The sequence below is a fragment of the Pteropus medius genome, unplaced genomic scaffold (genome assembly GCF_902729225.1).
Source record: "Pteropus medius unplaced genomic scaffold, Ma_sr-lr_union100, whole genome shotgun sequence".
NCBI lineage: Eukaryota > Metazoa > Chordata > Mammalia > Chiroptera > Pteropodidae > Pteropus > Pteropus medius.
The window spans coordinates 11,610,482-11,626,165 of NW_024340696.1; the positions used below are offsets into that span (position 1 = coordinate 11,610,482).

The window sequence follows — 15,684 nt, forward strand, 5'->3', positions numbered from 1 at the left end:
ACACAGAAATATAATTTGCCTTCCCAGGAAGTCACCACTATTTGCCTTTTAGATCACTTAAGAAAAATCTAACAGTCTGCTTTGTAGCTTTGCAACAGCAGTCACCCTGTGTCACAGAGTGGTCACCTTTCTGGCAGTGTATGGTCTAGGGCTCTATAATAAGTATCTGCAAGCTGTGACTCCAGACGTGATATTGAGCTATGTGGGTTTTCTCACTTCCCTGCCACCTGCTTTATGACCTCAGTCTTAGTTTGTGACCTCAGGGTACATGTGCAGAAACACAAACCCCTACTACGGGGCTGAAAGAATAAAACTCTTTTAGTCTTTGAAATTCTAAATTGCCAGGCCTTTCTTATGTATTTGTTTTTGTTTGTTTGTTTTTGCTAAATTTAGTTCAGAGTGATATCAAAAAATTTTTTTTCTCTGCCTATCTCCGGAGTCCTTGTCGGCTTCTGGGGCACCAGACCTAGTTGATGAAGGAGGAACTGACTCTCAGTGTTAAGTCAAATCAACGGCAGCCTGATTTTCTTAAAATCAGTGGGGCAGAATGATCTCATCGATATTCACGAATAGGTCAAAGATTTGTCTAACTCCTGGTTTGCTTGAAAACCGTTTACCCCGTAAAAGCTCATCCTCTCACTTTTGAAAAATTACTCCAATAGAGTGATGATATTTTGTGACAGCATTTTTCTAATCACAGGTATAAGAATTTCTTAAAAAGGGTAACATCCTGCTACACCCTTTCAGAAAACATTTAAAACTAAACCAGACTAATGTGGTATGTGGCAAATTAGGCATGTAAATTATGAGCATATATATATCCTGGAAATTGAATGTGAGATCATATTTCAAACACAGTTGCATACCAACAAATATGTTCATCAGAAAGATCAAAAGTTTCTAGAAGGAGCCAAAAATACAAAGGGTTCACCTTTTTCACAAGTATTTTCATAGTATGTGAAAAGAGTTCTCACTGAGCTTTGCAGTGGGAAGGCCTTGAAAAGGAAGAAGTGGCAAAGAGGGTAAAAGACTGAGCAAAGAGAAAGGTGATTTTTTTGTGTTCTCTACCTGGAAGCGGTACCCAGGGCAGTGATCCAAGCTTGAAAAATGCCAGCAAAAAAAGAGAAAGGGTTTTTCCTTGTCACTAGAAAGTAAATCAAGGGGAGAAAAATGCCCCCGTGGATGATGAGGCCCACAATTACTGTGACCATGTACATCCCCAGTTGCCGAGCAACCACTTCTAAGTCCTTGATTGCAATGATCTTCCCACAGATAAGGCAGGCAATACCCAGGGGAGAGTACCTGAAAAACAGAAAAGAAAGAAAGAAAAAAAAAATACCAAAGAAATTATTATGAGATTCAGAACTTAAATCTAGGCCCTCTTATGTTACTGCATCCTGCTGAAAACCCTTTGCATTTATTTCCGTACAGAGTTTTGATGAAAGAGGACCATGGGGCTCAGTAGATGCTGCATTTTACTTCAGTCTAACTGCATTATCTGAAATCTGTTCCATGGACATGCTGTCCCCTGCTCTGATGAAAAATCCAAAGGCAAACTTAGTCGTTTGGGCGTTTTTTAGAAATAGCAGAGACAAGCTTTACCACCTCTTCGTAAGCATTAAGTTAAAAGTTGGTTATATCTTGAGAATCTTATTTGATTTGCCTTTCCACAGCTCCTTCTTTAAACATTGGGGAAAAAATTTGAGCTTCTCAGAAGGCTCATTAGAGTTTCACCAAGCTATAAACTGGTGTTTGTAAATTTGCTTTGTTTTTGCCTTGGAAGATAGGAAATATATATACATATATATTGAGAGAGAGAGAGAGAGAGAGCGCGCGAGCGCGAGAGCTTGAGAGAGAAACAAAATAAGAAAACCATCTCGAGTCAAAGGGAACATTTAGAGAAATGTGGTTTTATCACTTCTAAGTCTGGAAGTATTTTTTCCATACTTATTCTAACAATAATGCTGGCTCTACCCACATGTCACCTCATTTAATTCTTACTCCAATCTTAAACTCTAGATAGGTATCATTATTCCTATTTGGCAAATGAGGAAATTGAGATTGGGAAAAGTAAAATAGTTGGCCCAAGACCACGAAAGCAGTAACAGGAGAACAATCTCAGATCTGTGAAACTCTGAGACTGGGTTTTTTTCCCCTACCCAGCCAAACCACTTCCCTTTAATTAGCCACTGTAGCTCTTTGTAGGTAAGCAGACAACTTACTATATGCCAATTTATCCTATGTAAACTTATTTTATATTTCTATATTATCATTATTTTATAGAGAGCTTGGAAACAATTTACTGTTGTCCTCACTCTTGATTGAGTAAGCTAACCATGTTCTTTCTCAAGTGTATTTTTCACGTTTGGTAACATCCGTTTTTTATTGCCCAATCTAGTGTTGTTGGAGCATGACCCTGTTCAGCCTGCAACACCTTCTGACTGAAATGAAAATGTCTGTGGGAAGCTTGAGACCTTATTAAGAATTCTGAACATAGCTGAGAAAAAGACTGTGGGGAAAATGAAATCCTGGGATAAGGCTCCCAACTGGAGTAAGGGAGTCAGGAAAGGGCGAGGGCAGCTATGCCGGATGTGGTGTTTTATTTTTGCATTTGTACCTGCCACAACCTCTTCCCAGGCTAAGAAAGAACTGTGAGGAATATATGAGAGTCTTATACACAACCACATAAGACACTTACCTGCTGTGGAACCTTGGTTAGTGACTTACTCCCATTTTATAGGTGTGCCAGTCGAGGCGTGAAAGGCCACCTCCAACCTCTCAGCGTTGCTGGGAGGACTACACTTGTTGACATGCACGTATGTGCGCTGTCAACAACCCTACCCGCATCCCTGTCAGCACCATTACTTCTCTGACTCCTGACGAAGGATCCTGTATGTTCTGTTTTCATACATGTACCCCATGTCGTCTATCACCCACACTTAAGGAGTCAAGTCTGAGTTAATGAGACTTTCTAAAACATCTCACAGGCTACTGCTATCCAATTGTGGATGTTTTGATGAGCAAAATATTTCCTCAAGAGGAACCTTCTCCTGAAAGAGGTGATTTGTAATTGATACTAATTAGTTAAAATGTTAGCTTAGCTGTTCTCATCCTTGCAGAGCATTCTAGCCTGTAACTTGCACTTCTCCTTCCCTTGGGATGAAGGTTGGCAGTTTCAGGTCTGCTTCTGCAGGCATTAGGGAGTCATGCCATTAAACCCTTGGCTTTCTCGCCGTTTACATTCTCCCGGTGTGCCTGTAGTCACAACATCTCGTAGATCAGTGGGGTAGTCTCGGGGGCCAGCTCTTTGTTCCCCGGGATTATAAATAACTGAGCAGAGTGCACCTTCTGATAAAGCCAACAAGCATTTGTCTTCATAAACTGAGAGATTCTTTCCAGAGCACCAATCACCCTTTAAAGATGTCCAGAAAAACACAAATATGATCCAATTTGGGTGCCATCCAACTTTCCTGATCTTTTGGGACAGGCACGTTGTAGAATGGAGAGAAAACATTTTCAAGGTTCTTTGCCAAGCAAGACCAGCTACAGAGTGCCCTGGAGAACACATTTGAACCAGGGCCAAATGGATAGGAGAAAGGTAACAGGATACCTGGAGCACTCAGCTTGCTGGGAGAAACTTGAATTCTCACTATAAATGGAGAGTGTTAGTCAAAGGCCAGAAGGTAGAGAGATAGGGGAAATAAATATGGCAAGCAAGGGCTCTAGTTACTTAACCCAAACCTTTTGTCTCAGGAACTAGAATGAGGATCAATTAGGACAAGGAAAGAGTATTTGTTCTATGATGTCTTTTAGGGCCATTACTTCCCTGTACTTGTTTTCAAAACAAATAGCTTAAGTTTTCACTCTTGCATTTCCATATTAATTATCTCATTGAAAATGATACTCCATGGAAAAGAAAGGGCAAATGCTCAGGGTCCAAGGCCACCACTCAAAGCTTCTGCGCTGAAGCAAACAATCACAGCCATAATCCAAACTACATAAAGAGGTAGAGGGCTCAAGTGTTCTGAAGCCAAATGGTGCCCAGTAATTGTTGGACCAGTTTTTAAATTAGAAGGACATAAATATAGAACTAAGGGGAGGGAATGGCTTCCACATTGCCTTTAGACTGGTTGTGTTCTCAGCAATGTGCACCTTTTTCAAAGCCACTGATTCATCCAAGACTGGCCTGTGTTGCATCATCTATTCTTGCCTCTGCCCACTCGGTACCTCAGTCCTTGTCATCCTAAGGTTCTCACCAAGATGCCTTTCTTAGCTCTGCTCCACAAATACAAATTCATACACTTAACATACCCAGAACTCAGTCGGTGTCTCTGTGCATTCGGACACCTACTTCAGAATCATGTGGCCTGTCTGGTAACGCTGTAGAGTCCCTGGGCCCACCACACACCTGTTGAGTTAGAATTTCCTGTAGCTGGCCTTGGGGAATTAATGTTTTAAATAAGTTGCCCAGGTAATTCTGATGTGCTTGGAAACCAATGTTCCAAGGAATAAAATCTGACCCGCATCTGATGAAATGCAGATATTACTTGGTTAGTTTTTGGAAACCATTTACTTTAGTTACAATTTATTCAAGGCCTTAGGTATCAACCCACTAAGGTAACTAATTCAAGACTTTGAGGCACAGGGCAAATGGTGGGCCAGACACTTGGAGTGGAGATAAATAGAGGGACTTTTTCAGTCCGGCCATAAAGCTACTCTGATTCGGTCCCACACATTTCCAGGAGCAACGCTTCTGCCAGTTTGTGATGGATCCCGAGAGAACTCAGAATCGTAAGAGTCTGTCAATAAAGAGTTAAAGATACCTTCCAATTACATTAAGGTGCTGTCTGTACTCAGTCTCAGGAAGGAACACAAATCCCCATTTTGCCCAATCCATTTAGGAAGAGGCGTTGTGACTGTCCAAGGAGTGACTTTTGCTCCCTGAGACTTACCACATGTGGATTAGAACTTTTCATCAGGATAGAATAAAAATCAGTTCATAGATCCTCCAAGCTGATAACCTTCCAGGGACTTCTTTTTGCCATTAAATAAAACCCCAACTCTTCATGGTGGCCTACAGGGCCCTGTGGGATATGCCACTTGGCCACCTCTCCAGCTTCACCACTTTCCACCCCCACTTACCAACCAACTGCACTCCAGCCACTCCACTTCCCTGTTTACTGACTTTGTAGCAGTGATTACTATCTGCATTCTTATTCGCTTCCTTTTAGTTTTTCCCTTTCTCCTTTCAATAGAACGTAAGCTCCATGTGGGCAGGAATCTTTCTCTGTCTTATTCATCATCATATCACCAGTGCCTAAAATTATTACTGGCATTGAAGAGGTGCTCAAAAACATATTTGTGGAGTCAAAGAACGGATGAACAGATGGATGGATTGATGGGCAGATGGCCTGATGGGAAGGAAGGAAAGAAGGTGGTAGCGGTAATTTAACTGGCAGGGAGAATCGAAAGAGTGAGCAGAGATTTCACTTCTCACTTCATGTTTCAATAGTGATGAGATTATAAAAAAAAGTCACTTTCTGTTTAAGTTTTTAAGATTACAAAACATTTTAAAGAACTTTGCAGAAAACGAGCGTAGGAAAATCACACTGAAATTAAGCATTTCTCTCTCTTTTTCAAGTCAGAGGGCCTTGTAGGCTTCTTAAAGAATTTATGAACACAGAGAAACAAAGGATATGAATTGAATTGATGATCAGTAATAGTAATCACAATAGAGCAACAATAATAATGCTAGTTCATATAAAGTATTTAGAGAGGTCCCAGCACATAGGAAATGCCCCACAATTGTTGGTCACAATTTCACTTACTTCTCAGGGCAATTCGGTGATGTGCATTCTGTGACCAGTCCATTTTACAGATCCAGGTGTGGAGTTTATAGAGTTTCTAACTTGCCTAAAGTCACACAGCTAGTTATAGGAGGATCTTGGATTCAATCCAGCCTAAAGTCAGTTAGGTACCACTTTCACGTAACTCCCATTACTTAGGCTGTGCGACACTGGGCAAGCTAACCTCTGTGCTCATTTGTATCATCTGGAAAATGGGGCTAACACAAGTAGCTGTTTTTGCTAGGTATGATTGTAAAAAATAAATGAGTTAATGCATGTAAAGTAATTGGAAGAGTATTAAGCATATTGCAGGAATTTGGTAAGTCTTAGTGATGACTTAATGATTATAATAATCATTATCTTCTCAGTAGTAAATAGGTACAGTATAATAATCAAAATAGCACTATGCATATAGCAAGAATTTAATGACTCTAAGTGGTAATTTAATAATAATTATTATTAGAATAATAGCAATCTCTTCAATGCTATACTTTGCTATTAATACTACTCTTATGACAACATAGAGAAGAATACTCAAGAATTCTGATTCTTTAAGCTTTGAAGGGGTCATTTAAAGAGTGGTTCGCTTTATAATACAGAACCTTCTCACACAGTATTATCAAATGTTGATGAGGCAGCTAAAGAACATAAGAAATGTGTAGAACTGGCATCTCATGATGTGTAACACCCCCCTGACTGCTCGCCTCGATGAGGCAACTGAATAGATCTCAGAAATCATTCCATAGGTCTGAGTCCTGACTCACAATTGCTCTTCATCTCCTGGGATATGATGCTAAATCTTTAGGAGTTTTGATTTCAGTGAATAGAAAACTTCCTGATCCACACCACCCTCCATCCCTGGGGAGAAGAAAGGCGCAATTTTATCCCATGACTCATCTGATTTCCTCGAAGATTCCCTTTCTTTCAAGGACTAGGTGGAAATGACGTTGGTACAGATGAAGAAAGAAGCTTTCACATATTTGCCCACGTTGTAGGCATCATAATATAGAAATATGAACTGCAATGATGCTCACTCTGCTAGAAATCCTAGGAAACAAGAGGCCTATTCTCCTCTGTGTATTTTCATTTTTTTAAACTCTCAGCAAGCTCAGAATGGATCTAAAAGACTTTAAAAAATTTTTTATCGAATTACGTTGTGTGTGATTTTAAATTTCCACACAAAAGAAATATTCAGAAACCTAGCAACGACTAAAAGTTGAAGAATCAGCACAATAATCAAAAAGAACACATTATTTTACTAATGTCCTTTCCATATTTTAGAAGTACAATAAAGAAATAATCCGAACAAGCCAGGTCTATTAAATATGATTCATGAACTCATGAGAAACATCTTCTTGATCTGACACTCTGAAGCATTCGGGGTACCCGCTCATTCCTGAAGTTTTAGTAAGAATTTACTATAGGCGCATCTCCATGTTCAGTTTGGTAGAGATAAAAAATAAGCCAAGAACAGATTTTTGCCCTTATATGGAGGGAGTAGAGGCCAAGGAAAAGAAGAGAAGAGAAAGAAGGTAGAATGTCAGTGGGAGGCATCACTTGGAAATGGAAGAGGATCAGAGCGGGTTTGGGGAAGGAGGCAAGTAGGACTGGGAAATGCAGAGATAAGGAATTTGTAACCCAGAATTCCTGCAGTTAATAGAACAAAGATGTGGTTTGATCTATTTTTTTTTTCTAGGCAGGCATATACAGGACCATCATTAAGGGTCTGAAACAAATGCATGTAAAAATTTTTCTGTCAGATACAGGACACTAGAAGATTTCAGTGACTGAGGGTGGCCCAATGACTGAAAGTGGCACAGCTTCCTTGATGAAGGAGTGGACGGACACTCATGATGTCCTGGACAACTCAAGATTTTAGAACCACTGATCATAAACACACATGAAATGAAGTGGAGACAATGTCGCTTAGATTAGACAATTCAAACAAACAAACCAATTCCATCCACTTATATATCAGGCTTTAGATATCAATATGAACTCCATCTCTTCCTCTACCTAGCTATAGAATCTTAGGCAAGTTAATCCACCTCAGTGAGCCTCTGTTGCCTTTTCTGCAAGATGGGAATAATACTCCCTCTTTGCAGGGTTGTTAGAATTATATTTGATAGGTATCAAGCACCAATCATGGTTCTTGGCAGATAAAGAAAAACAATAAATGACAGTTTTTATTATAATGATCGCCATGATGTTAAAGAATCACGATTTAGTGTATCTAGACCACAGTTTTCTCTTCTGTAAAACTAGAGGTGGGGCCAGATTCTCAAGAGCACTTAGAGTTCTAATATACCCCTGAGATTTCACTTTTGCTTGCATGGTCTGAGGACTGCCTTCTTTTACTTCTATATGAGTCATGAGTAACCCAGGTCAAAGATACATTGCTTTTGGACACCAGAATATAGAAGTAGTGTTTCTTCCACATGTCCTGGGTTGTGCCATCTCCCTGGTGTCTTGGGCTTATCTCAGCGTTTCCTGATGCTGCTCAGCTTCAATAGTACTGACTGGTTTTTCTAACTTGTCTCCCTCTTTTTTGTTTGTTTGTTTGTTTTTTCTCTCAGGGTAGGGATCAGCAAACTCTTTATGTACAGGGCAAAACAGTAGATATTTTACTGTTTTGCAGGCACACAGTCTTGGTCAGAAACACTCAACTCCGCTGTTTAGCACAAAAGCAACCCTACACAATACATGAACAAATAGGTGTGGCTGTGTTTAAATAAAACTTTATTTATGGGCTGAATATGAATTTCATACAATTTCCATGTGTTATGGAAAATTATTACTCCTTTAATTTTTTTTTTTCAGTAAAATAAATACACAAAACCCATTCTTAACTCACAAACTATATAAAACAAATGGCAGACAGGATTTGGCCTATAAGCCATAGTTTTCTGGCCCACTTTCTAGAGGAAGCTCCAAGAAGATTTTCATCCCTTTCTCAAAGTCTTTCCAGAGAGCCTTTTGCTTGGTCCATGCCCATCTGCTCTTTCCTGCTAGGAGGTCTCCAGTATTTTCTGGAGACCCCAGGACCTTCTCACACCCCCACCACGATGAAGTAAGAACAAGCCCACTTACCACATGATCATGATCACTAACTTCATCACAATCTCATTCAAAATGTTGAAGAATTCCACCATCAGCTTGGCCTGCTCTCCCATCTTTCCCATGGCGATGCCAAAAGCAATGAAAAACCCTATCAGACCTATTGGATGAACGACATTACACAGAAGGACAAATTACAAAGTACATCTTTCTTCTCCCTTGTTCTTTACCATTCCCAATGTATGGAGCCACATACTTGCTGCCTGTTACCCTATGAATTAGGCATTAAAAGGCAAAAGCATTAGATGTCACACTGAAAATACCTTTCCCCCGGGTCATTATGGCTTTCCTTAACACTTTTCACCTGAGCAAGTTGAACTGTCAGCAGTGTTAGGTCCTTGAAGAAAGTAAATTCATTTTGATTCCAAATTAAAAAGTACTCTCTTCTCTTGCCTCCTCACTTATGAAATCATGTGTAAGCAGATTTTATAAGTACATAGTTTAATAAAGAAAGGCTTGTTGGAACTTGAGAATTAGCATGCAAACTTTGGAGCCAATATTAACATAGCAGAGACCAATTAGCCATTAAAGTCTCTGCCAGGGTTATGACTCCATTGGTTTGGTGTTATACTGAATTAATGCATGGCTGGTATGTTTTGCTCTAGGAAAATTCTAAATGTAAAATTATTTTTCTGTGGCTACATGTCTAATGTGAAAAGGAAGAGGAATGCAGAGAAATCACATGGAAAGCCAAGAGAAATCCAAAACAGTTGGGAAACCCCAACTGACCCAGTTTGTTTTGGTTTAACCTGTTATTTATTAATGCGTCATAATTCTTTTCATGGTCAAAATGGTTAGAATGCATTTTTATAATTGCATTTTTTTTTATCAAGATCTTAAAGATAGAACATAGACTGTTATTTCACAGCCCCTCAGCTCTGTCCTCCCTTCACTTGCTATCATTTGGCTTCCATCTAAGTCCAGCATCACCTCAGCCTCCAGGGTCAATCCAAACCCCAGGCCAGAAGGATGTGAGGAGCTCTTGCCGTCAGCATCCAATTGCACTAGGTTCTAAACCAACTCCAACACTCAACCTTGGGTGCTATTTCTGTGTTGGCTTTTGCCTCATTCATTCCCTGCACCTGAGTTTGTAGTCCTGGGAACCTACCTTATACTTGAGTTCCTCCAATGCCTGGCTTTTCTCTCCTCACCAGCCCCCTGCCCAGCCTGGAGCCTTACCCAGACATACCCCAAGAACTGGGAGTACTTCCTGGGTAACAGATGTCCACATTACTGTCTGGGGGTTGTCTGAACTTCTGAATGCCAGGCACCATGTGCCCCCCACACACATTCTGGGCCCATTTCTGCCAATCTCGGAGCTCTAATTCTGATGACTATAGATCAATGTCACTGTCTCCTTGGCTACAGAACCTTGCTGCCCATCTGACTCTTTCTCTGAACTGCAGTATGGGCCAGCTTCTCTTTCCCTTCTCTCTCTCTTCTTCCCCACCCCTACCCTGTTCCAGTTAGGCAGGCCTAATTTCCAGTCCTTCTCTCTGATGTCCAGTTTCCTGTAGCCAGTTAACACCTGGAATCTTGAGCTCTATCAGGTAAATGATAGCATTATAATCTGCTTCTCTTAGAGTAGAATTCTTTCTCTCTGAACCTCTGATTTTACCTTTTCCCTAGTCACCAGAACCACTCATCTCCCCACCCCAAGCACATATCAACCCAGATTGTACAACTGCCCATCACTGGGCCCTTTCTCTTCAGCAAAAAGAATCCAGCACTTGCACTTGGGGATATTCATCCTCAACATTTACTGTTTCTCTTTTTCAGCTCTTCGCCAGAAAGATTGACGAGTGACTTACGAGGGATTTATTGGCCATGAAGACAAAGGCTTAGTGAGAATCAGATCCGGGAAAGAGAGGTCTAGTTCTGCAGCAATGTATGAAATCAAATCCAGACTATTCCCAAGCCCTTCTCTCCAGGCCATGGAGAGAAGTTTGCGACGTGTGTGGTGAGAAATAATCTGAATATTCTGGCTGAGAAGAGCTAGTGTTACTTGGCTAATTCCATTTGGAGATTTTAAGAGAAAATAGCAAGTTGTCAAGGTCCAAAAAAACTGGAAAAAAAAAGTGGCCCTCGCAGGGTCAGCAGACACTGACTATATCTGTGAGTACGAGACAGGGATGTTTAAAGGAACGATCTCTCACAGGAGTTGATTTAAGTGGCTGGGATTACAGTGAAGCCCAGAAGTACTCTGGAGTTTTTCTGGGAGAGAAATGAATCTTTAAAGAAGTGGGAGACCAGAGCCAGGATTTTATCTCTATTTATTGGGACTTTCCAAAGCCAAAAAAACAAAAAACAAAGAAAGCCACCATCTCTGCATTTGGAAGGCCATGGAAAGAACCTTATTTCAGCTGTGATTTCTAAATGGAAAGTTTCTCAACAGTCTAACTTCCCTTGGCTTTCCAGAGCCTCAGTCTGCACTTGGAAACTGAGGTCTAGCTTGTCATTGCCATCTGTAAACACTGCCTCATTGAACTCACCCACTGGAACAATGGTGTTTCGTTGGAACAGAGCCCTCTTAGACTTGGTCATTGGGGTTGAGAGAGCAGTGAGTTGTGTTGAAACTCCCTGGTACAGTCAAAGGTCACGTGACTTCCCAGAATCCACCAAGAATCTGAAAGTCTTCTGAATGATTCACTTCAAAGCTTTGGCCTCATTACTGGAGGCTTCAATCTCCTCCAGAGTATAGAGAAGACAGAGGAGCCACTTTGACCCCAGGGTTTGGGAAACCAAGGGGAGTTGGGAAGGCCTTGAAGGGGTCCCAGATATCTGGACAATGAGAGACAAGAGCCATTCGCGGGTGGATGCCGAGGATATTTGCAAACTCTCCACCTCAGAGGAACTCTCCCATTGTCTCCTCTCTCCTACTTCCTCTCACACACTGATTGTCAACACTGTTTATCGATCTTCCCTTGCCTGGCAACCTAGTCAGCTTATCTCCACCCTTGCTCTCACCTACCCAAGCTGCTTCCTGTCACGCCAAAAAGTAAAAATAAAAATAAAAATAAAAAAAGATCCCTTACTGAAGTTTCTGCTTTTCAGTAGCTGGGCAGTCCTGCCCATCTACCTCTTTCTTTTGACCATTTTGGATGAGTAAGGAGTAAGGTTATCCAACTTCAAACAAACGAACAGGATACCCAGTTAAAATTTGAATTTCAGATAAATAATAGATATATATATATATATGGATATAATGAATGTGTGTGTGTGTGTGTGTGTGTGTGTGTTGTGTGTGTGTGTGTATTGTCCCATGCAGCATTTGGGACATGATCCATGCTTGCATGGATCAGCGTACTTCCTCCACCCAGATTCCCCATCTTTCCTGGCTTATGGCCAAATGTCCCTCTTTCTTGTCTTGGGGACACCATTCTGATAATGGATGGGGGTTATGGTGGGGCATAGACAAGGGGTGGGTGGGGAGTAAGCTGAGCAAATGAGTTAGCCACATGATGGGGAGTCACTAGTCTCCGTGGAGCTGTCCACTCACCTTTAACAATGACTGCAGCTCACATGAATTAAGCACATGGCATGTACTATTGTGCTCTTTATGCACGATTTTATTTAATCTTCATAATGATCTACAAGAAAAATGCCAATCCCATCCCCACTTTACAAATGAAGCTCAAGAAGCAGGGTAACTTGCCCTCAGCCAGATAACCAGTGAGTGGTCCATAAGGGACACAAACCTCATCTGTCTAACTACAGAGTCAAAGAACCTCTGAGATGGCATACTAAGACCCCAGGCTAGGGGAAAGGGCTTACTGGAATTCCAGAAAGTTACACAAAGTAACCTCCTTTTGATAAGTCAACACTCTCCACTCCCGATAGCATTGCATTTGTTTATAGACTATGGGAGCTGGGGTGGGACACCCCCCAGGCCTAGCACAGAAGTGATATACAAAGGCAGCTCAAAAAAAACTCCTTAAGAAATGAAAGAATCAGTACACAACTGATTCTTCATGAAATAGAGAGTCAGAGAAAATGACTTGCCAACATCACGCAGAAAGGGAATGTGCCCAATGAACATTTAATCCTGTTGCTTTTCCCTTACCTGGCCTCTAGCTGTCATGGCCCCTAATGGTATTGCTTCTGCCCATCGCCCTCTTCCTTAAGCTCTCAGCTATTAGTCTCAGTGACCCTCCAACCACTCCCCAGAGAGAGCCTCCTGCTCCACCTAGAGGACTGCTGAATGACTGGTTTCTTGAGAGGGGAGCGGGAGATGCAGAGGTGCTGAGTGCAGGAAAAGCTGGCCTCTGTCACAGAGGCAGAGGTGCCTCCCCAAGAGAGATGAAGACCAGGTGGCGTACCTAGGACATTCATGCCGTCCTTGAACTCCAGGCCCTTCTTGATAACCACCTTCGTTTCCTCAGGTGCCTCCGTTGCAGTCTCGGTCAACAGGGACACGACAGAGTTGGTGACATTGCTCTCCTCTTCTGACTGTGGTGCCACCAGGACTTTCTTGGTCACTGTTTGAATCTAATGGAATCAAAAAAAAAATAAAGATGAGGTTTGGTCTAAAAGGTCATCAAAAGCCTATCTACTTACTTACATATTTTAAAGTCTCCAGCTATGTTAAAAATAATTAAGAAATGCCAAAACAAGGTTTTGAAAATTGGGGAATATTTTTTATATTTGTGTTTAACAAAGTGATGCTTTATTACACAAATACAGTGGGATACAATTGTCCTCATCCCACAATAATACAGTATTTGTAATGTACCGTAAGCAGTAGGACTCAGTCATGGGACACAAGCTTCGAGATGAATGTCTGTTTCTTTTATTCCCATGATTGTAGCTCTGTACCTCACAGACAATATCAAATGTCCAACATGAATATTCTTCATAATCATGAGACCAAGATGGATAACCCTCCTGGCATCTTATGACGGGACCCAAATCTGGTCAAGAATAGGACAAGAGGCACAATGAGGGTCGATCAGCACCTCAGGATCCAGTCACCTGTATTGCTCCTTCCTGCCTGGTTCCTGTCAGACAGTCTTCAACTCATCTAGGTCCTTCCAGTGCCAGGCTTTGCTGGGAATCTCCACTTGGGTGCCACATGTGCCAGCTGCCAGCATCTACCACAGCAGGGGTGTTAGCTTGTATTTCAGATGCAAACGTATGGTAGGACGATACCTGCTCCTTCTGGGAAGCGATGTCAAGACTTACACAATGTTCCCCAACCATCTCTGTGCAAATGGCCTCCCAAGAACCTCTCATGCTATTCCTCGATATCTGTGGCAGCTGTCCTATTTTTAAAGGTGCCAGGCACCCTGCATGCAGAGTGCTGTGAAAACTCACATCTGAGCCCAGAGAAACACTACCTCCAGGGACATTAAAATAGAACTTATGCAGAATCCTAGAATGTCAGTGCCGGCACATAGTAGGCAACAGATGGCTGAACCCTGAATAGATATGAAAGAGGAAGGAAGCATGGAGAACTCAAGTGACTTGTCAGATATCATAGATTTATTGGCAGAGTTGGGACTTCAACTCAGATGGCCTGATCACCACTGAGTTCTTTTCACTACGTGTGTTGCATGATAAACTATGTGGACCCAATCCTACTGCAGCTGGGCCCAAGAGTAAGCAATGCTTAACTGCCCATTTATCTGCAGTGAGAGGGAAGGGAGCACAGAGTTTGAGGTGAGACAGGGTGCTCTGTTCCAGCCTGGCCACACGCATTTATTCAGGGAGGGTGGAACCTCGGCTGAGTGTGTGAGGGGATAATAGGCAGGCACAGGGCCCTTGGTCTGGGCAATGCTGGTGTAAAATGAGAATGAAGGAGTGCTCAGAAGGGAAGCTTCCATGATCAATAGAGTCATATGCCCAGGAGCAAAGAAGGAACCAGAAGCCAACTAAAAATGTTAAAGAAGACAAGGCTTGAGTTCAAGGGCTTCCAGGATCAGGTGGGAGGCCAGGTGCTCCATGTCTGACATCTATTACCTCTTATGTCCAGAGCAGTCCCGCAGGCTCACAGGGCTAAGTAACTAACCCCGGGACAGACAGCTAGTAGTTGCTAAAGCAGGCTTCAGAATGAGTGATGTTGGACTCCAAAATCCAGCTTCCAAACAGCACAGGCCAGTGGCTTGAGCTGAAGGTGGGGAGATAGGGTGACTGAAACACAGGCCTGGTTCTCTACTTGAGCTCTCAGTTCAGTGCCTGTGTGGGTTGGACAATCCCATCTGGGTGCCAGCTTCAGTCCACCTGAGTCCAAGCCACCACGGTCTCTCACTTTAAAACCTATAAAAGTTACTCAGTGACCTTTTCACATCTCTTCTTGTCCACTTACAATCACCAGGTAAGGACAGCTACCTAGAGCTTTGTCTATATCCATAGCTGCCAGACTGTTCTTTTAAAAATAGAAAAAACAGTCATCTCTCTGCCTAAAACTCTCTTAGAATAAGGACCCAATCTGACCCTTGTCCCCAGGCCCTGTCTGAGCTGGGTTCTGCTTCCTCCACTTCCCACCCACTGGGCTCCCTTATCATCTCTGAACATACTACGTACTTTCCAGCTTCTGCAAGCCTGTGCCTCTGCTGAGCAGGCCCTTCCCCCAGTTCTCAGCCTGGTTCACTCTGACCCCTCAATGTCACAGCTCAGAAGGCTCCCCCAGCGATTGCCTCACCATCATCCTGCACCCAGCCCTCAGAGCACACTTATCTTAATTTTAAAGTATCTTGTAAATAAATAGATAGATGGAAGGAAG

At 42.1% G+C, this 15,684-nt stretch overlaps 1 protein-coding gene across 6 annotated transcripts in view; it reads right to left on the reverse strand.

The window, feature by feature from the left end:
- SLC1A2 (solute carrier family 1 member 2) overlaps nucleotides 1-15,684 on the reverse strand; it is a 139,440-nt gene that overhangs the window by 33,331 nt on the left and 90,425 nt on the right. For all 6 annotated transcript variants that reach the window (XM_039867048.1, XM_039867044.1, XM_039867043.1 and 3 more), the window contains 3 exons: nucleotides 13,283-13,451; nucleotides 8,937-9,063; nucleotides 1,069-1,302 (listed from right to left, as the gene is read on the reverse strand). In XM_039867048.1, the coding sequence (XP_039722982.1) occupies nucleotides 1,069-1,302; nucleotides 8,937-9,063; nucleotides 13,283-13,451 (530 nt within the window). The remainder of the gene's footprint in view (nucleotides 1-1,068; nucleotides 1,303-8,936; nucleotides 9,064-13,282; nucleotides 13,452-15,684) is intronic.